Source organism: Halichoerus grypus, chromosome 8, assembly GCF_964656455.1.
Source record: "Halichoerus grypus chromosome 8, mHalGry1.hap1.1, whole genome shotgun sequence".
NCBI classification, from domain to species: Eukaryota; Metazoa; Chordata; class Mammalia; order Carnivora; family Phocidae; genus Halichoerus; species Halichoerus grypus.
In genome coordinates, this window is record NC_135719.1 from 51,201,445 (window position 1) to 51,222,789 (window position 21,345).

At 47.4% G+C, this 21,345-nt stretch overlaps 1 protein-coding gene across 11 annotated transcripts in view; it reads right to left on the reverse strand.

The window, feature by feature from the left end:
- Positions 1-312: 312 nt before the first annotated feature.
- The window catches only part of TLN2 (talin 2), a 420,448-nt gene continuing 399,415 nt past the window's right edge, over positions 313-21,345 (reverse strand). For 10 of the 11 annotated variants that reach the window (XM_078079262.1, XM_036081097.2, XM_078079259.1 and 7 more), the window contains 5 exons: positions 10,137-10,262; positions 7,994-8,056; positions 7,675-7,902; positions 4,726-4,851; positions 313-2,838 (listed from right to left, as the gene is read on the reverse strand). In XM_078079262.1, coding sequence (XP_077935388.1) covers positions 2,710-2,838; positions 4,726-4,851; positions 7,675-7,902; positions 7,994-8,056; positions 10,137-10,262 — 672 coding nt within the window. In that variant the 3' untranslated portion in view covers positions 313-2,709. The remainder of the gene's footprint in view (positions 2,839-4,725; positions 4,852-7,674; positions 7,903-7,993; positions 8,057-10,136; positions 10,263-21,345) is intronic. The other variant, XM_036081099.2, reaches the window with a different exon arrangement.

Below are 21,345 nucleotides of genomic sequence, written 5' to 3' on the forward strand. Positions count from 1 at the left end.
GTTCAGGTTCCTTTTTTGACCTTCCGAGATAGAAATTTCCAGACTCGAAGCTCAGCTGAAGGCTTCGAAGCCCAGTGTTAGTTCCCGTCACGGGGCACACACCTGCTCTCCCTTCACATGGAGAGAAGCATTTCTATGCTCCAGGCCTGGGACCATTTTTACCTTGAAACCATCTTCTTATTAGATGCTCCTCAATGAAATCTCGCACCCCATATGCAACTCATATCTGCTTTATCTCCCTTTGAAGAAGAGCCAGAAGCCCCCTTCATGCCATTTGGGGTCACGTGCCTATGAAATAACTCTCAAAGCACAGTCTTTCAACCGTTTTATGAAATGGGAAAAGACCAAGGCAGCCACGAGGCCGTTCACATACATGTATGCAGTGTGGACGAGGAAAAAGCCAGCACCGCGCCCGGTGATACGGGGAACCAGCTTCCCCCAGCTCCTAGCAGCAGAACCCCCGACACAGGAGCTTACGTATACGGGTCCTACAAAGATAAACTTCGATCCATGCCTGTTCTCTCAAGTTGTCAAGGACAGGCCTTTCCACTGGCCTGTCTCTAGCTGTGGGTGGGACACTGCATTTTTCTGTATCAAATGCAGTAGAGGTTTTCAACGACTGGGGCAGGGAGAGAGAACTCACTGCCTGTCCCTGCCTGTCCCTGTCCATGCCCTCCTGGGATGCCGGGAGGTGACAGGGGACACGGGCAAGGGGAGAAGCACATACACAGTCTGGAAGAAAATATGGTGAAGGTGGGCCATGGAGGGGCTCCCCAGGTCCTGCTACACGAGGCCATTAACACACCTTGACTCTGAGCCTTCTGGTCTGATGAACAGTCTCCGAAAGCACCCTGTGCCCGTCCGTGGAATGTCTCTCGGGGAGACCCCTACTGCGTCCATGGGGCCCTCAGTTTTCATTCTGAGGTCTGCGGGGCTGCAGCCCAGGGCAGGGATGAAGGGTTGTCCTAGCTACACTCAGGGAGAGCCAAGAGTGTGCTAGAATTTCCCTGAGAAACTCAGGGCTCTGCTGCTCCCTCCTCTTCAGAGTTGGGGCCTCCATCCCCCCCAGTTCCCTACATACTCTCTCCACTTGCTTTTTATTTGCACTGTATTTCCTCTAACTTCCTACTTGTCTGGGAAAAACAATTCTATGTATAGCACTCATAAGTCTCTCATAAACATGGGACATTGTCACAAGTTTAATTAAATTTTAAAACTACGACATGGGCTAGAGGCTACTAAAGCAGGACTGTGGGGCAAGGCCGAAAAGACCAAAGCACCCACTTTTACCCTGGCTGGAATCCGGAAGCCATACTGTGGAGGAGATAGGAGACGGGACACCATGTCACTATAGGGCAGTGGAGGATGGCTATCTTCAAAACCCACGCGCCTCCATCACCACTGTCTTCCCCTCGTGAATTCTCTCAAAAACACTTGCTATCTGGCATTAGAATCTATTCCACAAGCCATTCGTCCTTCATGTACTGTCTTGATTAAAGGCTCAGATTAAAGGTAACTTCAAGGTCTTAAAATGCCCTTTTAAAGGAACAGGCTCTGAAAGGAGAACAAAAAAGGGGGGAGGGATGAAACCCTGAAGTGTGGCATCCAGAAGACGGACTCTGGAAATACCACATGCCTTTCCTTGTAAGACGCACTCGTCAGCACAAGTATCTTGTTAAAGGTTCATGTGGATTGTAGGATGCATCTAGATTTTAAGAATATTAAGACACAGAAAAAGTGTCCACCCTGGGAGGCAGGACAGGTGACAGACTTTGAAAGCGATGCCTTGCAACCCGGAAATCTAACCATTTTGAGAGCAGAGGAGCCGATGTAGGACCGGGAAGGTGGAGTCACCACGGAATTGCTTTATTCTAGCTGAATCCCCACCTCGGATGCTTCGGAGGGGGACATTGTGCAGACTGTCACCTGGAGGCCGTGGGTTTGTGTGGGTGAACTTGTACGAACTGAAACAGCTCTGCAGAGGAAGGAGCCCACACATTTTATTACAGCCCCTGCTCACCAAGCCCTGGCAGTCCCCCGTACTTCTGCCCTTTGGATTATGGAGGAAAAAAATAATTGTCCGGTTTTCTGGGCCACAGAACACAAGATGGGTCTAGATTGCACAAGGAGCTTACACACGGAGGCAAGAAAGCGTGCAAATGGGAGCAGGAATTCTCCACCCTCTGAGGGAGCCAGTGCTTGAGACACCGAAGGACCGGAGTTGCCCTCCTGGAGTCCACACTGGTTTACGTTTCTGGCTTTTATTAACTGTGTCCAACTCCAACTTCCATCTTCTCCTGAGAGGGAGAACACTATCTAGGACATGAGTGATTTTCCCCAAGCCATTATTTTTTTCCTCTTAAGATTTCACAGAAGGCCCAGGAGCGGGGCCTAGAGAAGGACCAACGAAAGCAAAAGTGTCTGAGAACGACATAATACTGACTTCTCTTTCTTGGTAACAGTTCACGAAACGTGCGCCCCTCTCTCCTGAGATATGGTGAGGCATGAGGGGAGGTGGCGAAGGAGCTGTGGGTGGGACACTGTACCGTGTGACATCACGATCATGCAGCCGGTGCCCTACGGGACAGAGACGTGAGAATGAGCACTCAGGGCTCTGGGCTGGCCCCAGGGGTAAGTGCCCAGCCTCTCGGGAACACTGTCCAGTTCTTGCAGAGCCATCCCCTGGGGCACGCCATCTTGGCTCTGGCCTTATCCTTCGTCCTCCCTCAGCTCAGTGGGTAGGAATTTATACTGTTGTTGGCGGATCTGGGCCAGTTTTTTCCTTGCTTCTTCCAGTTCTCGTTCTTTTTTCAACATTTCCTCCTGGGCGGCAATGATCTACAAGGAAAGCAACAAGCTGGATGGATCTAAAACCTTCCAGGAAACCGGCCTCCCCAACTCCACTGCCTGTCTCATGAGCTCCCACGGCCTCTGCTGTAGGACAACACAGCAGACACCGGGACTAAGTATTTTAGCTCTGGAGACCAGCTCTGGGCCACATCCTGGGTTTTTTTTTTTTTTTTTTTTTTTAAAGATTTTATTTATTTTTTTGACAGAGAGAGACATAGCGAGAGCAGGAACACAAGCAGGGGGAGTGGGAAAGGGAGAAGCAGGCTTCCCACAGAGCAGGGAGCCCGATGTGGGACTTGATCCCAGGACCCCGGGATCATGACCTGAGCCGAAGGCAGACGCTTAACGACTGAGCCACCCAGGCGCCCAACACATCCTGGGTTTTGAGACCAATGACCCAGCTGACCCACGAAATAAGCTGACTTCTGGCCAGTGATTTAACAGCAAACATCTACTGCGTCCCTACTGTGCACCAGGCGCTGGGAGTGTTCTATCGTCTTCATGGCAACACGGTGAAGTCGTCCCTATCAAGTGTCCCATTTTTCCAATGAGGAACCTGAAGCTGAGAGATGTGGGTCCACTTCCCTGAACACCCAGCTAGTGGAGCAGGACCTGGCCAAGTGTCCCTGAAGCTGAAGCTGGAGTCCTTAACCACGTGACAGCTTTCATTTATTTGTTTCATCCTTCTAAGGTATGATCAGAGGAATACTGGTTAATAGATACCAGGTAAAAAAAAAGGTTAAGCTTGTGTTCAAGAAAGCCAAGTAGATTTCTTCCCTATGGGCCCTTTCAGAGCCTTTCCTAGGCTAATGATCACTATGATAGTCCGAGGTGGAGTTAGAGAGGACAGGATTTCCCACACTTATTTGATCAGCGGTCCTTCCTCATGGAACCTCTCATGGAACTAGTGTATCAAGAAATAGATTCTGGTAGAAATGCATCCAGTGTATTTCCAAACACAGGGAATGGTTCAGGAAGAGCTAAGGAAGGCATGGGGATGAGTAACTTCCTGACACTGATAAGAAAGCCAATCTTGGACGCCTGCGTGGCTCAGTCGGTTAAGTGTCTGCTTTCAGCTCAGGTAGTGATCCCGGGGTCCTGGGATCGAGTCCTGCATCGGGCTCCCTGCACAGTGGGGAGTCTGCTTCTCCCTCTGCCCCTCCCCCGAGCTGGTGCTCGATCGCTCTCATTCTCTCACAAAAATAAAATCTTAAAAAAAAAAAGAAAACCATTCTTGTATAATGGATTTATATCAACACATACCCCAAACTGCAGGCCTGATTTCCTGAAGTTTGCTCCTCACTACCATGCTCAAGAATGCAATCCTAATAAGCCAGAAGCCTGTTTACTCTTATCTAAGTTCTGTTAAGGGGTTACCATTCATTCTCTCTGTAGGGCCAAATACCTGGAGTGGGGTAGTAGCTCCAAATCCATCATTTTATTTAAATGATAATGCTATTGTCTTCTAACTTCTCTTCTTCCCCTTTTCTGTAACAGAGTCCCTGACTTGGGCTGGGCACAGGGCTCCTCAGGAAAGAATACTACATTTCCAGCACCTTTTGCAGCTGGGAAGTGCAGGCTGGCCACATGACTAAGTCCTGACCAGGGGCACATGAGAGGAAACGAGGGTGGTTAGTGACCCATCTTGGACCAACTGGCCAAGGCAACGTCTCAGGGATGGTGGGGCAATAAGGCAGATGGAGCCTGGGGCTCAGATACAAAGGAACCAGCATATACCATCACAGACTGCTTACACCCAGACTATTTCACAAAGGAGAAATACACCTCCATCCTGTTTAAGTCGTTATTATTTTGTATCTTTCTTATAACAATGCCCATCTCCGGAGTAAACACTCTCTGGATTTAATCACAAACCTGAGCAATGCCCCCTACAAACTTTGTTTTCACTACAACATCATCATCATCAGCTTTGCCAAATGCTGCTTTCTGGGCTGCACGAACAAGATTATCTGAGGCTCTTTTCACAGCATTTCCTGCTGCCTGGAGAGGGAGAAAAAAACATACATTGTATCATTAGAAACGGCCAATTTGGATTCAGCAAGAATAGACATGAAAGTACAGTTCATGGAACTCTGGACCGATTTATCACCCTATCATCCAATGATAACACAGCATTTCTCTTTCCTTGGTATCCATCTGCCTGTGCAGCCGTCCATCCATTCTACCAACACTGGCACTTACCTAACCTTAGGTCATTCACAGAGAAATGAGATACAGTTCCTGGCTCCCAAGGAACACATACTTTTGAGGGGGGATTTTACTTATGTAAACAGATGACTGTAGCAATGTGAAATGTGTGTTAACAGATGCAGGTCCGGGGCTTGTCTCCTTGGTCTAGAACACTACCTCTCCCTGCCCCATCCAATTCAGACAAACGCAAGGACTTGGCTTGGATAGCACTTCTCTGTCTGTCATGGCCTTACCCACACCCCCCCCAGCGCCCCCAGACAGCTCTGTGCTGGCTTGTGTGTCCCCTCCCACACTTGTGGTGCCCCTCTCCCTCCTGGACAGTGACTAACTTGGGGGCAGGGGCTGTGACTTTTGTCTTTGCCTCCCTAGCACCTGGCACAGTGGGTGCCCAGGGCTGGCACTCACTGAATGCTTCCCGAGGAAACGAAGGGTAGGAAAGCACAGCCTCACCCTGCACGGGGCGTGGGGTGGGGGGGGCGCTGGGAGCCCCACAGTAACTAGGGCCTCCACAGGTGTGTTTTCAGAGGCACAGCTGGGCTTTTAGGCCAAATGCTCAAGGATGGGGCCATTGCTAGAGACAGGTAAAGAAAAGCTTTCCAATGTGAAGTCTAGATCTTTAGTAAGGGCTACAGCCCACACTGGCTTACTCTTAATGTGCATGAAGCAGGGCCCCCGGGACTTGTCTTCTTGCCCACCCCCCCACCCCCCACCAAAGTTTGGAATTTTCTTCTAATGGTGGTCCAGGCTTCGTTAAGTCTCCCATATTCCTGGCTCAGGTCCCCTCAGAGTCAAGGACTTGTGCACGGGGATGAGCCATCGGAAAGCTGAGTTCTTCGCAAAGTAACTAGCTCATCTGGTGGGTGATCTAAAGTGACCCATGGGGACCATGAGGGCTTGCACCAGAAGGGAAGGGAATGCCAATTAATATATGACAAGTTCATTCTCAAAATAGCTTTATGAGGTCAGAGGTCACCACTGCAGTTCCCTGATGCAGAAACGGGGTTGAGTAACTTCTCTGAGACCCTGCAGTTAGTATGTTACAGAGCTGGGATTCGAACACAGATGTGACACTGCAGCACCCAGTTACATCAGTAATGATGACAAGGAGAGTGATGCTGTGCTTTGCCCGTGTAAATCCTCGGGGCTCACACAAGCACGTTCACATCTCTTGGCCTTCATAAGATCCAGTGTGGGCATCTCTATCCTTATTTCACAGCCCAGGCAATTGAAGGCCTGGAGAGTTTTGAGTGATCTGTGTTAAGATCATGCACTTAATACATGGCAGAGGCAGGACTTGAACCCAGGTCTCTCTTAACTCAGGATGTTTTCTCCAGCAGTGTCCTCCAATCCCACAAACCACACATTCACCAACATGTAACTCCCCATTTCCCCCCTGGGTTTATCCCAGGAGTCGAATGAAGGTAAGGGAGGTGGCTGAGGGAGACTCAGGAGGATTGAGTAACAGAAACACACTTTAGGACTTTCAAAATGAAATGAAAGTTCCAAGGGTCGGTGAAATTGTTCAAATGTTTCTGCCATTTATGATTTTATTCATGGAATATAAACGTTTTTTTTCAGCCATATAAACAGTCTGCATTCTAACACTTCTAATATCTAGGACATCTAGAAAATTTGAAACAAAATGTCCAAAGTATAAGGAAATTCTGGCATAATCAGGTGACGTAGTATCATGCAATCATTAAAATGAGGCTCATGGAGAATGGACCAATTAGCTTTATGTAGAGAAATTATGAAGCCTTTTCTTCAAATAAAAAGCTATGTATGATAAAATGTTAAGTGGAAAAAGAGCAGAATGTCTCTTGCTATGATGACAAGCAGAGTTATTTTATATAGACATGAAAACAGGAAGAGAAAAAAATGGTAACATTTGACATGTGAAGAGGTTGAGGCTCTGTGATTTTTTTTTCATCCAAACATTTCCTTCACTGTGTTTAAACACTTCTATAATTAAAACAATCAGGAAAACTTGTATGCACTGGGAGGGATTCGACTATAACTTTCATCACGAGCATGTTCTTTGGGCTCTGGGAAACCTCAGCCACAGTCTTCTAGAAATTCCTCAGTCCTTTTTCTCCTTTCTTTCGCAAACAGTGCGTGAGGGCCCCTACTGGCACAGGTACCATCTCAGGTGTGAGAGGTATGCAGATAAAGCCGTGGTGCCTGCACCTAAGAATTCACAGCCTTATCAAAGGCCGATGTTAAAATAAATGTGGCGGTCCCAGATGACAGGAACTGTTAAAAGTGGTCTGGCCAGGGGCTCTATCTGGAAGGAGAGAGGAGGGAACGACTGCCCGGCCTGCAGGAGTCAAGGAGGGCTTCCCAGAAGAGGTGACTCTGGAGATGAGTCACAAAGAAGGAGTAGGAGATCACCAGGTGGGGCTGGTGGGGAGGGCCGGGACATTCTGGGTGAGTGGGAGCCCCAAAGCATGAGACCAGAAGGCACACATGGAGAATGTCAGTTTGCTGGGGCAGCAGGCGTAGGATGCACGGCTGTACTGGGTAGAAAATGAGAAACGTGGGACAGAGCTGGCTGATGGAAGGCCTGGTGGTTCATGGCAAGGAAGTGAGACTGTCCCCTTTGGCGACACTTACCCGCTCCAACAGGAGTACTTTCCCACCAGCATCAGTGACCATTACCTGTAGCCGCCTCATGGCCTCTGAATCCTGGTCAGCTTTCACCTTGCAGGCCACGAGCAGCTGAGCCGTGGAAGCAGCGACCTGCTTGGCGGATGAGATGAGCTTCTCCTCACTGGCATGTCCCTGAACGGAGGCATTGGCTGCCTCACAGAGACTGCTGGTTGCAGCTGCCACCATCCGGGCCTGGGGACAGTCAGTAGAGAAGTGACCCAGGGCCCGAACCTCCCTCGGGGCACCCAAAAAGCAATCGGGAAGGAAGGAGAAGGTGACTCACGGCAGAAATCAGCCCCTGGGACCACTGTCCGTCATCGGCAGCATTGGCAGGGATGGAACCCACCTAGAGATGGAGGGCAGAAACCAGGAATGAGCGCTGGAGAGCGCGGCGGGACCTGCAGCCCCTCACACTCTACCTCGCTCTGGAACTAGAGAGAAAAACATCTCTTCAGATACACAGCACCACCAGCATGAGAACGGGACGCCCTTGCTGCCCCTCCAAGACTGTGCCCGCACATCCTGGCTGGGGTCCCCCTGGGCCCCGAGGACGTGATCTGAGACACTCAGAACGGCCACCATTTTGTTGCAAGGTAGTGTTTCCGGGCAAACTGCGCAGGCATGACGGATCGGGGCTGTCCTCCCACGCTTCTTTCCTCTGCCGACCTTTCTCCATCTCAAACACAGGAGCCACTGAGGCCTCTTCTTTCAAGGGCCAAGGGAAACTCACATCTCTCCTGATTGCTGACCCTAAAGCCATGCTGTGACTTTCTGGCAGGTGATGGGGGGGAAAAAGGCCGCTGGTGCCTTTCCTTCAGTGCAGCTGATGGCAGACGCTTGCCTTAAAGAAATACAGACTGTTTTGTCAGGGGTTGGGAGAGAAGTAGGAAGCTAGACGTTAAGATGATCTCTGTTTCTATTTAGAAATTACAGCAACAAGTGAAACATTTTCTGTCCAGATGCAGAGGGAATGGCTTTGGGAGGGAAAACCTTTACATGGTGGGAGGTGCCTGGGGAGGTCAGGGAAGAGTACCTCAATTTGAATATGAAATTAGGGATCTGTCAGCAATTATTAGGCACTATACCAAGGCTCGGTGAACATCAGATAAAACCCCAAGGTCCTGTCTATAAGCCTGTAGTTCACCCAAGTCCCGTGGGGCCTCCTTTACCAACGTTCTAAATGCTTGAATATATTCAACAAATGCTTGAACAAGTTAGATTCTCTTAGTACTAGCAATTTGGCACACAGTCGGCCCTTTATCAAGAGACTGGAATTTTTAGGTAGGATATTCTTCTCAACGATCCATTTTTAGTCTTTACATATTGATTGGTCAGCAAGTACTTAAGTGAAGTCAGCCCTCTGCCGCATCTACAGGGCGTAAGTGAGAAGCACGAAGGGACAGACTGCATGCCAGTGAGGACACAGACATACACATGTTAATAACAAACACTACAACACACGACGGTGTAGAAACAGGAGCCGCAGTACGTGGGTTGGATTAGGACAAGGTTTAGCTCACGAGAGATTTCGTGGAGGAAGATGGATGGCCACTGGCTGGGCATAACTTCCTGTCTGTACTACGAGTTCTGAGGTCAAGGCACAATCATATTTGTCTACTTGTACACTGACAGCAAGGCCTTTTAATATCAAACAGAAGTAATTGACAACTACGGTGACCAAACTCCCTAAACCCACAACCTGACGGGATTTCTGTAGTGCCTCCAGATTCGAGAGGCTCTCCGCAAGATGCAATTTGGATGGAGTCATTCCACAGTGTATGGGAACAACACACGGAATATTTTAAACTGGGAGACCCTCCCAGATGCAGCATTAGTCTAATAGACTATTAATCCTTTGGGTCACTGAAACAGAACTATGCTTTCATGCTAATGCAGATGGAATGGGTGACTGGGGATGAGGCAGATCAAAGAAATCTCAGACTTAAAACCAGACTGACCTTTTGATCAATGGGCTCAGGAAAATGCTAACTGCAGAGCTGGAGAGCATGTCGCTACACAGTTCTAAAGAATGGACTGAGCATTGAAGCTGGAAAACGGTATTACGAAGCCCCTGACTCTGGTGCTCCCAGAGCCATCCACTAGGAAAATATGACAGTTTACATCTTTAAATAGCTTCATATACAGTGAGAATATAAATGTCTTGTTCGGGGCCTGATCGCGGCCTGGAACGGGATGCTCTCCTTAACAAGAAGCAGATGATTGGCCCAGAAGCCAAACCCTTCATTCTGGATGTCAGGTTTAAGCAAACAGAGTTTTTAGTCAGATGGGGCAGAGATGGGCAATTCAGGGAGGGAAGGCCCGGCACCGGTGGCCTCGGGCCAGGCCACAGGCGGTCCCATCTCCTCGGCCCTCAGAGGCTCTCACCGTGTGAAGGTTCCAGCACCTGGCCAGCGAGGCTCACCCACCTTTCCTTGGGCCACCAGCTCCCTCTGGGCTGCCGAGGCTGACTTGACCAGGGCACTTGTGGCAGCAGCAATGGATTTAGCAGCTTCCAGAATCTGTTCTTCAAAGTCCAGGGTCTCGTCTGCTTGCTAGAATAGAAGAAAACAACATCATGTGCCATTCGCATCCACGAAGGGCGCTTTTTGCCAAACTACTTACTTCTTGGTCACCTGGCTCTTCAAGTCAGACTTTTTGGCTGACACACCACACCCAGGTGGAAAGGCCTAAACTGGCGAAACGCCTCTCCATCAGCTGCCTCCCGCTACCTTGGTTCTAAGAGGTACAAGCTGCTAGTGGTGGCATTCTACACACATTTCCCATCAGGAAGGTCTAAGACAGACTATTTTTCTAGACCAGAGTCTTTAAACAGACATAAATTCACTGTGAATAAAATATGCTCAAATGGTCCCATGGGCATCAATAACCAAAATTTAAATAATCAATCATCACAATCTAAAGAGGGGGTGGTGGTACACTCTTCCAGAGCTTAAGGCTCAAAAATGGGCTGAAGAAAGGAAAGGTGGCTATTCGTTGTGAAAAGCCTTATTTTTCTCGTATTTGTAAAAACAAAAGTGAAAAAGCTGAGCAGGGAGAGTTCCGTACCAACCGCAGATCACCAGAGGCGGGAAAGACACCAAGGCGACATGACATGGAGGTGGAGCTGTTCAGTCTCCCGGAAACCTGGGGCCCGGCTCCACCTGGGGAAGGGCACTGTCCACCCCCCACCCCCGGCCCCTTGCAGGTGCTGTCAGGCTGTGAGGGCTCTGCTCCAAGTTCACCAGCACCATGCCCCGTGCCACCAGAACAAGCCGGGAAGCTGCAGAGAAATGCTGGTAAGTGTGGCAAGTGTAAGGACCTTGGTCCCGGGCTGGCTGGCATGCAGCATCACCATCTGGGGTGGTCAGACTAGATGCCCTCCTCCAGGTCCCCTCAGGACTCACGTTCTGTGAACCTAAGTAGGGTTAAGGTCCCCTTTGGTTAAAGAAGGTTGACGATGGGGCTGGTATCTTTCAGGCATTGCAGTGATGGTCAGCTAGAGTATTACTTTTCTTTATGTGCCAAAAAAATAGATAAAATTTACCCTGTGAACCAATTTTAAGTGTATAATTCAGTGGCATTAAGTACATCCGCAACGTTGTACAACAGCAATATGTTTTTTAAGAGCAGCTACTATGTGGCAAGTGTCTTGTTAGGCATTCCATGTATGTTACTTGTTTAATTCTCACCGAGCCAGAGAAAAACAGATCTTATACTGTATAGTCATCCTTATAGTCACAGTGAGAAAATTGAGGCTCAGGGAGGTAGAGTGTTGGGACAAGGTCACGTGGCAGCATGATTCCAGACTCCAAACCAGAGCTAAACCTCAATCTCTCTGACTCCGTAAGGATGTTTTTACTAGCCTGCTCACCCCTGGGGCATCAGTGAGGACTAACTTATCAGAGGCTCAGAGTTGGCCACTTATGGTCCCATAGGAAACATCAGGCAGGATGGATACATAGGTACATTTTTTTTCCCAGCTCCTATTCGTTATGGTTGCATCTTGAACTATGAGAGATGCCAAGCTCATTTTTATTTTCACAACTCTATTGTTATCATATAACATTTCAGCGCACATCTAGGGACTCCGATGAAGGATGCCAGCATTTTAGAAGTTCGTGGACAGAAGCCATATATTCTTTCTTATCTGACAAAGTCTTGCTCTAGGAGCATTCAGGGCAGAAATGGATTCAGTTGCCGTGGATTCATTCTGGAGTAGGGGAGCTTACAGTACTGGTGGAGTATAAAATGTGTTTACTGAAACAGAAAGACAACTCATTATAAGACACTCCGGCATAAAGGTACCGTCACACATAGGCTCCGACGAAATTGCATTAGGCTCTGATATCTATGGATATCTATTCAGTGACACTGGTTTAAGAGCCTTTTTGGAAATTCATTCAACAAAAGAAACTCAAGCGTGTAACCAATTAAGGTACCAGGGAAACCATGTAAGTGTTGAACCCAAAGGGTGCCCCTTCCACTGGGGCAGAGGAAACGGAAGCCAATGGTGGCTACTTAATGTGTCCCAGATCCTTGTCTCAGGCGGCCTCCAAGGTGTGTGGAGGACCCCATCAGATTTCTGATTTCCCAAATTTTAGGATCCACAAAAATGGAATTTTCTTAAAATTAAATGCTAACTCTAAGCATGGATAGATCTGACAGAATCATCTTGTTCCAACCAATTTTACAGGCCTCGCCCACATCTTCCATTGCCCTGAAGGTTTTTTTTTTTTTTTTTTTTTCCTAGAACACATACTTGAAATAGATATTCAGCTTGGAAATATTTTTGACACCCACAGATTTTTCTTGCAATGGCAACTGGTATAAATGCCCGCTGATGAATTTTTGTTTTTCTTTCTATAACATCTCTATGCTTTAAAAAGGACATGGCAGAAAGCCTCATCTCTGGGGGACACTTGCTCTGACTAAAAAGTACTAGAGAGTTTCCCAAGAAAGGCTGAGTAAACCTGAATGGGATGACTACAGGGGCGGAGGGCTAATGTTTAGACACTGTAGGCCAGGTTTATCACTCAGACTAAACGCCCACCTCTCTCTCCTGCTGGAAATAAACATCAACACCCGGTATCTCCTCATGCCATACACAACTTCTAGCCTATAAGATGGGATTCTCCCCAAGCCAAGCAGACTCGGAAATTTCGAAGTGTCCCTGTCAGGGCTGCCTCTCTGCTTGGCTCCCACCAGCACACGCCATGGCAGCTGGGAGGAGGATGGTAAGTGCTACAAAGAGGAGAAGGGCGCATGTTCCACCGTGATGCAGAAGAGGAGAGAAACAGAATGGGCTTGGTCTTCAAAGGACTTTCCTACGGAAAAGGATCACAACAAAACTGCAGGATTTGTCAACAGAATAAACCTCACTGTAGCTGGGAGATGGAGAACGATGAGGATAGTAACGTGGAGCTGCCATAAGGAGACCCTGAAGAATCCTGAGACCCAGCGTGCCATGAACTTAAGAAAATGCTTTCATTACGTGGGCTAATAAACCGACAGCCCTCCCGCAGAATCACCCAAGGATCTGGTTAAAGATGCAGATTGTGTTTCAACAGGTCTGTGGTGGGGCCTGTGAATCTTCATTCCTAATGGAGGTGGGCTACTCCATGGGAAATGCTGGCCTGGGTGAAGGAAAACAGACCCCAGTTAACCGAAGCCTACCAGCCTGTCCTCTTCCAGGGCACGGACTGTGTTTTATTCAACTGATGTGCTCTCTCGAGCACACAATCAGGCAGTGTAGACTACATGGTAAATGTTTGCCGAATGAATGTATCCATTCAAAAGGAGTCTCCCAAGTTCTAGAGTTCAGCCAGGGGACAATTTACATGCTTGGAGAAGGAGAAATGCACTAAGCGTCCACATCAATAACTGTCCATTCTGTGTTCCCTGGGCGGGGGAAGGCACACACATCCATGTGCTGGCTCCTGCCCTGTTTAAGGCCGGGGGCCGTTACTTGTACGCCCTGCCTGCACCCCTCAACCTGCATTCACAGCCTGTTGTGACACTTACTCATGCATATACAGAGGTAAACAGCATTCCCAGCATTTTGCAAAGGGGTTCTCTTAGCAAAGCAGCGCTGAGGGAAAGAGCACCAGATGTGCAAACTGAGAATCTGCTCTGCTTCATGAACGTGTTGGCTACAGCCTCTGAGTGCCGAATCTGTCTTCTCATCCTCTGTTCAGTGTCCTTTTCCCTGTTCCCCTCCCCTGTGAGAAGGCTACTGGCCAGCTCACCACCCGCTCTCACCAGCTGTCTTTCCTGGACTGCCCACTGAACTTCAGCAGAGGATGGGCTTATCCTCACCTTCGCTTTCTGGTAGCTGCGAGAAAGGTCCAGGCACCCTTTTGCTGGTATTTTTCCTCTTTGGTGATCCCCTGCAGAGCTTCTCTTTCTTAAAAAGTTAGAGGTCTGCTGAGGTCCCTCTGGGGAAAGGCCACATTTTCGGCTGGCTCCCTTGTTGCCAGCTTCCTGTGCCCTGGAGAGCATTTGAGGCCCCTGCCTTGCTCTGATCGGTCTAATGTCTCAGGAGCTTGAGTTCCACTGGGGTAGGAGGTGGGGACAGAGAAGGGAAAGGGGAGGCCTTTCCTCATTTTTATTTTGCCTTTTGGCCTTTTAGGGATTCTGAGGACATAATCTTTGCAGTAATTCATTCATTTCCTGAACCTGCCTTCCTTCCTACCTCTCTGTTAGGGGTGCTATAGGTAAATTATAAATATATGTAAAGCAATACTGACCCATAGTAAATGCTCAATAACTCCTCGCAATTTATTTCATTATTACTTCTCTTCCTACATATATTCCGTGGTTTTATTTTTTTTATATTTTATTTTGTTTTGTTTTGTTATGTTAGTCACCATACAGTACATCATTAGTTTTTGCTGTAGTGTTCCATGATTCATTATTTGCGTATAACACCCAGGGCTCATTATAACTCTTGTGGTTTTAAAAATTGTTTTTTAGACCCTGGGCTAAGCTAGTCTGGCTCCTGCCTCATTTAAGGCCTGTGCGGGCTGACAAGCGCTGCTGTTTTTCTCTCTCTGGACCATTTTCCACTCATAATTGGGAGAAAGGTTCTAACTGCCATTTCTGATGATAGCCTAAAATAATTATAAGTAAAAACCATAAACCAAAGATGAGCGGAGGGTCAAGTAACAGATGCTACAGACCGGCGCTGCTTCCACCCTCTCCCCCAACACCCAGACAGGAGATGGGCCCTCTGGGCTCTAAGGCAGCGCCCTGCACGTCCTGACCATCAATCGGGTTTCCGTTAGTAGCTTAAGGAGGAACCTCAACTCTCCCGGTCCTTTAGCTTAGACGTGTTACAATTCCAAATGAAACCTTTCTTCATTAAGAAGGTGCTGGCTAAAATAAGCAGGTGCTACTTTTTCTCTTCCTTCTTTTCTCGGTCTCCTCCGCAGAGAAGCCCCACCTCCCTCCTGCAGCATCTTTGCCAACCTCCTCCCTAACAGGTCCTGGGGCATATGCTACACAGAGGAAGAATGTTTCTGTCCGTGGTCCTTTTACTTGGCCTTTTCTTTGTGAATTACATCCCTGCAGCCCCTCCCTGCAATGAACTTGAAGGTGAGGGAGCTGAGGGTACCCAGAGGAGATGGCCCAAAGGTCACTGCCCTGATGTCTGCCTCCCTCCCTGAAAAACCTCCTTTAAGGGTCTGCCTTGCTAAGAGCTGATAAACCCAATGGTCAAACTTTTCTCACAAATGGCGGCAAAAACCACATCCCAACTCATGGTGCCATTTTTCCAGTTGGGAATTGTGCTTTGTTCTGTGTTCCTGAAAGTCTTGCAGAACGCTTGCTACTCAAAACAAGGTCATATATACATCAGAAGCTTAAAAAAACCCTTTGGATATATTTTTTAAAAGTGTGGACATTTTGCATGTAATTTAAATGTCCTTGAGGGAAACAAGAAGGCCAACACCAAGAACTCCCACCACACCAGTGAAGCATTTTCTGGCCAGTTGGAAGCCTGAGTGGAATAGGCAGCCATGTTTCTCCTTTTTTTTTTTTTTTTTTTTAAAATGTTTTATTTATTTATTCACGAGAGTCAGAGAGAGAGAGGCAGAGGCAGAGGGAGAAGCAGGCTCCCCGCCTAGCAGGGAGCCCGATGCGGGACTCGATCCCAGGACCCTGGGATCATGACCTGAGCTGAAGGCAGACGCTTAACCATCTGAGCCACCCAGGCGCCCCTCTCCTTTTTTTTTTTTTTTGTAGTGAGTTTGGCTGCTCCCAGTCTGCTTCTGGTATTGAACTGAGAGGTGCCTTGGGGGGAGACCTCAGCCCGTACCCAAAGACTCAACTGTGTAAGGGCCAAATCAGCTTTTCTTTTAGAGGCTCCAGGGGTGGGTTGTCTTTAGGACCACCACCCTTACTATTGATGAGAATTTATAAACGGGAAAATTCTTAGAATAACTAGACCTGCCAAGAGCTCAAACCTGGACAGCTGGCCTTACCCCCCTGAAAGCTACAGGGAAACAGTAAACAAAGTGGATGACAGAGAGAAAGCAGTGCCAAATGGTTTTGCCTGCCACTTGGGGAGAAACCACCCTTTGTACTCAGATAAAGAATAATGCATGTTCATGCAGCATCCTTTGGAAAAGGTCCGAGCTTGCAACAATTAGTATCTTGGGAGTGGTTTTCCCATAGTACCTACTGTTTTATTAGGGTTTTTTTGTTTGTTTGGATGAACAATAATACCACTGAAATGATCTTTTAATTGCTACTTCTGTTTGGCAGAAAAATTCTTCAAGATTATCGTGCTTTCAAAAAAGTCACATGCATGTTTAATTAGGAAGCACGGACAAAAAAGATAATGGGATGCTTTCAAATATTTGACCAGGTATATTCACTACATCGTAAGCTCCTTTGATATGAATCCTCTACGTGTCTGTGGAGGGTCTGACAAGAGCTGCTATTCTACCACTGGCAGGGGTCACTCGGGAACATGAGCTGGCTGAGCTCCCCATACACCTTTGCTTTTTACACTCTTTACGTCTCCTGGCCTGGAAGCAACTGGTGGCAGACGAGCTGAAAGCCCACACCCTTTAGCCATACAGAAAATGCTGTATGGGCTCCCACTCCTCCCTGAACATCTCGTCACCGTTTCCCATCCCCTCGGCTAAGCAGGACAGCATACTGACCAACAGCAAGGTTACCGGAAAGAAACAAGAGAATCACACCCGTTTTAACGAATGGGTTTCACCTTAAGGCCCTTTTAAACTGTGTTTTTCTTTATTCATGATAACTGACTATCTCTTTTCCATGACAATTTGTCATTTTGGTCAAATGACTTTAACTGGCCTCAAAACCCCAGACACTGTTCTCTAGCTGTGGGAAGGTGGCATGGATTTTTATTTTTGTTTTTATTTTTTTATTTATTTGACAGAGACATAGCGAGAGAAGGAACACAAGCAGGGGGAGTGGGAGAGGGAAAAGCAGGCCTCCCGCTGAGCAGGGAGCCCGATGTGGGGCTCAATCCCAGGACCTTGGGATCATGACCCGAGCCGAAGGCAGACGCTCAACGACTGAGCCACCCAGGTGCCCCGGTGGCACGAATTTTGGTTGCATCTTGCAAGCCGTCTGAAAGAGCTCCTGCTGACACACACTTACTGATCTGTTCTCAGTGGAGAAGGGTCCCAGGGCCAGGCTCCACTTCATCGCTTTGGAAGCTGGGACTCCCACCGTCTATTTCCCTCCCTGTCATCACTTTGCCGCCGCCGCTGCTGTGACCTGTCACTATGCATTTACTGCAAGCAACTTGGAGACGGCTTCTAGACATAACCAGGGGAAGCCTTCCTGACCCATCTGGTCAAACCACTGGCTCACCAACTGCGTGGGGCATTGCTTACATACACACGGAAGTGCTCTTAAAAGAGCGCTTCTTCTCTGCTCCAAAGGACTGAGCTACGGGCACAATAGTTCTCTTTCCAGAAAACGGAGCTCACAGTCTTTTGTTGAGACAGATCAGAATGAACTAACACGTACTTTGCAGGCTCTTCTATGATGAGGAGGTCAAAGCCAACCAAAGGAGGCTGCCGAGTGCCAGAAAAAATGTTTCATAATCCCAAACTTCCTGTTGCACCCAATTAGGCTACTGTCAGCTTACTCTAAATATTATCAACCTCTACTGACCATTTAACCTATTACAGGAAATTCAACAGAGTCCAGTCTGCATTGCATTACCGTTACTAGATTCATGTAGTCCTAAGCAAGCTTTATGTAAAGCCCAGTGACTCACCATCCCCACAGTTGGTATGGCTGATTCGGTTTATACGTTGTGATGCTATGGGTGGAAGGGAAAGTTGCAGAGAGTTGATTTGTGCTTGAATTTTTCGCAGAAAACTTGATTATGAAAATTACTAATTTCTAAGTTGAGGATCAGGACAAAAGAGAACTACGAGGCAATGTCTGGATGTGTTTAGGGGTTATAGTCCTGACGTTTATCCCATGTCACAAACACAGGCTAGAACCTTCCATTTTTTTCCACTGAGCATATCCCTTAAGGACTTGTTACTGCGCAAAACTAAGCTACACATATTATCCCAAGCTCTTAGGAAGACATCCATAATTATGATTTGTTTCTACGACAAACAAAAGAATCTAGCCGTACTGACACGCTACAAGAAAAAATGGAATATAACATCATGAAATGGAGTGAGCAGCCCGTCTTCTAAATCTGCTTGTGATTTTAACGTGTTCTTTCCTGCTGCCTTATAAACTATATTAGGAACCCCCGGAGACAGGGCAAGACACTGTAGGAATATGTTTGATATATAGTTGGATTAAATAACAACCTAATATATCAAACATATCACACAGAGGCCTGCAGCAAAGGCATCCAGGTTTGGCTGGGCTCGAGAATAGGCACCGTACGTACTGCAGGAAGCCCATTACCCGTCTGGGGAGCGCACAGGCTGGTGATACGTGTGGAAACGGCGCCACGAGCAGCCTCCTGGGCACATGCACCAGGGCACACCGACCTTCCCCTTTTGCCTTCCTGCCATCTTCCCAAGCAAATAGTGGATCCAACAGTGCGAATTTGTTATTCCCATCGGGGAGATTGCAGGCAAAAAGAGGTGCTTATATTTTAAGGGCCTGAGCTGGGAATATACCAGAATCCTCTTCATAAACCAGGGAGCGTTCTACTTTTAAAACAGGTGACCTGAGACTGTGGCGAGCAGAGTAATTTAAACAAAAAACCAAAAACCCATAGCCTTTCCCCGGTACTATTCTTCAACGCAGCGTAAATGCTCCGTGGTTACAAAGGAAAGCATTACCCACGCTATGCTGAGGGCTTGTGTGGTCGTGTGTAGTTACAGGGATAGGAAGGTAATAGCAAATGCTTATTCGCAGTATCCTGAGGATAACTTCTTTATTTCAGTTACGGAAGGGCATGGAGAGAACCAGTTCACCACAAAAGACTGGTTGATTGTGGGGTCAGATTGGACATTTTTTTTTAACTGGGGAAATAAATTCCTTTATAAAGGTAAGGAAGGTATTTTATTTCATGCGGTTATTACCACAAAGCAGAGGGTACCCTGAGACAGGCACAAAAACCATCGTTTGGGTTGATGGTTTCTTTAGAACGATTTTAGAGATAATCTAATCCACGTGGCAGAGCCTTTGGCCATTGGGTGGAGTAATACTTCAGATCATCTTCAGGCACTCGAGAAATACCAAGTGCCCTTCCTCACATGAAGAGGGGAGTGCCCTAAAGTGGGCATCCCCAAGGAAGGGGCTCAAATCAACAGTTACGTCCACTTCGACTTTCACTTCGACCTCGGCTTTGTGTGCAGACCCACACTGTCGATACAAAGGGGGGACGATCCTAGGGCAGGGCAGGGAGTGCCCACTGGCTCACCTCAGCAGCCACCGCTCATTTTTTAAGTGCTGGTATTTTTAAAACACTGTTTTATAAAATATTAAAACACAGGCCCTCCCCTAATTCCACAGTCACCCTTGTACATCCCCTACCTGTCTCCTTCATATTCAAGTGTTGTTTACAGAGTTGTAATCATAACGAGCACATAATTCTGCATCCTGTGTGTTTTTCTTTTTTTACTTTACATTTATGCCATGAGCATCTTCTTCATACTACACAGTCCTATCAACCATTCTTTCCAATAGCCGCATACTTTTTCTTCAAGGAGACACTCAGGTCATATCTAACTTCTTCCTACAAGTAAGGCTACTAGGAATAGCCTTCCCTGACACACAGAGCTTTCTTTCTCTCTGGATTTCCTCCTCAGCACAGATTCCCAGAAGAGGCATTAATAGCTCAAACGGTACAGGCAAACCCAAAACCTCTTCTGGGGGGCTGCACCAGCCTCTGACACTGGTTAGACCCAAAGGACTGGGATGAATGGACCCTGCCACCCAGAGCCCACATACGCTGCTTTCAGCTCCATCAAGCCGGCTGACTCTGGCAAGGTATTGTGCCCTTGATTTTTCATGGATGGAGCAGGGATGGGAATACAGGTTGCTCTGTGGACCTGTTGTAAGGGCCAGATGAGTTCATCCGTGCAAAGCCCCTAGAAGGCTGCCTGGCCCCTGCTTGGTACTCAATCAATGTGAGCCTTTTGTTTTCTTTTTGCTATGGCCATCAGCTCATGGATCTATGGAATAATTTTTATTGCAGGCATTCTCCGAGGAGGTAGTAGATAAAAGTCCCTGAAGCATAGTTTCAGTGACGGTGATACAGTTACTGCCTATTAAGTTAGGCACTGTGTTCTTAAATTATCTCATTTAATTGCTGTAACAACAATCCTCTGGGGCAGGGCCTCTAATGACTTGTATTTTCAGCTTAAGAATTCTAAGGCGAATAAATGGCTAGACAGAGGGCAACTAGGATTCAGAGACAGAACTCCGAGGGATCCTGCAAAAGGACAAAGGGAGAGGGATTGAAACAGGAGCTCTTAGGACCTGGTGAAGTGCTAATGTTACAGGAGCACCAGGCTAATTCTCCAGAAGAGTGCCAACTGACATGACTTCAGCATTAGCAGACGAAAGCTTTCCAGGAGAGGTTGGTTGTGTGAAATCAGATGAGGAAGAGGAAAAGCCAACTATGCAAAAAGCCTCTAACTCTTAGTCAATGGTTTTTGCTTCTTAGCTCAAAGTAATTTTCCATTTGCAATTAACTTGATTTATAAAGCAGAAATAAAGACATAGACAGAAAATGGGAGTCGCCCCTACACACACACTCCGTTCTTAAGCTTCTTGAGAACAACTTGGACAATCTCAGACCACTTAAGACCCTCAGCTTAGAGGCTAGTGGAGAGAACCCTGGTAAACCCCCAAATCAGAAGCCATAACTCTTAAATTACATCTTGATGAGAAATTTAAAGACTGCCTTCACCGAGTCTAGAGCAACTATTAGGAGACTGGCTTGAAGAATTTCATGGCTTTAAGAAGGCTCCCAAGCTTCATCCATTTACTACCTGCTCATGTCTAGTTTCCATACAACATGATCCCAGGCTCTGCTTTTGAGGGGTGTGGTGTATTCTAGTGCTCAGACTCCATCCTTTGGTCTTATAAAAAAGGTAGAATTTTAGGCATATCTAATCTGAGGGATCCAACTTTTTTGAGGGCAAAAACCAGATTTTACTTCCT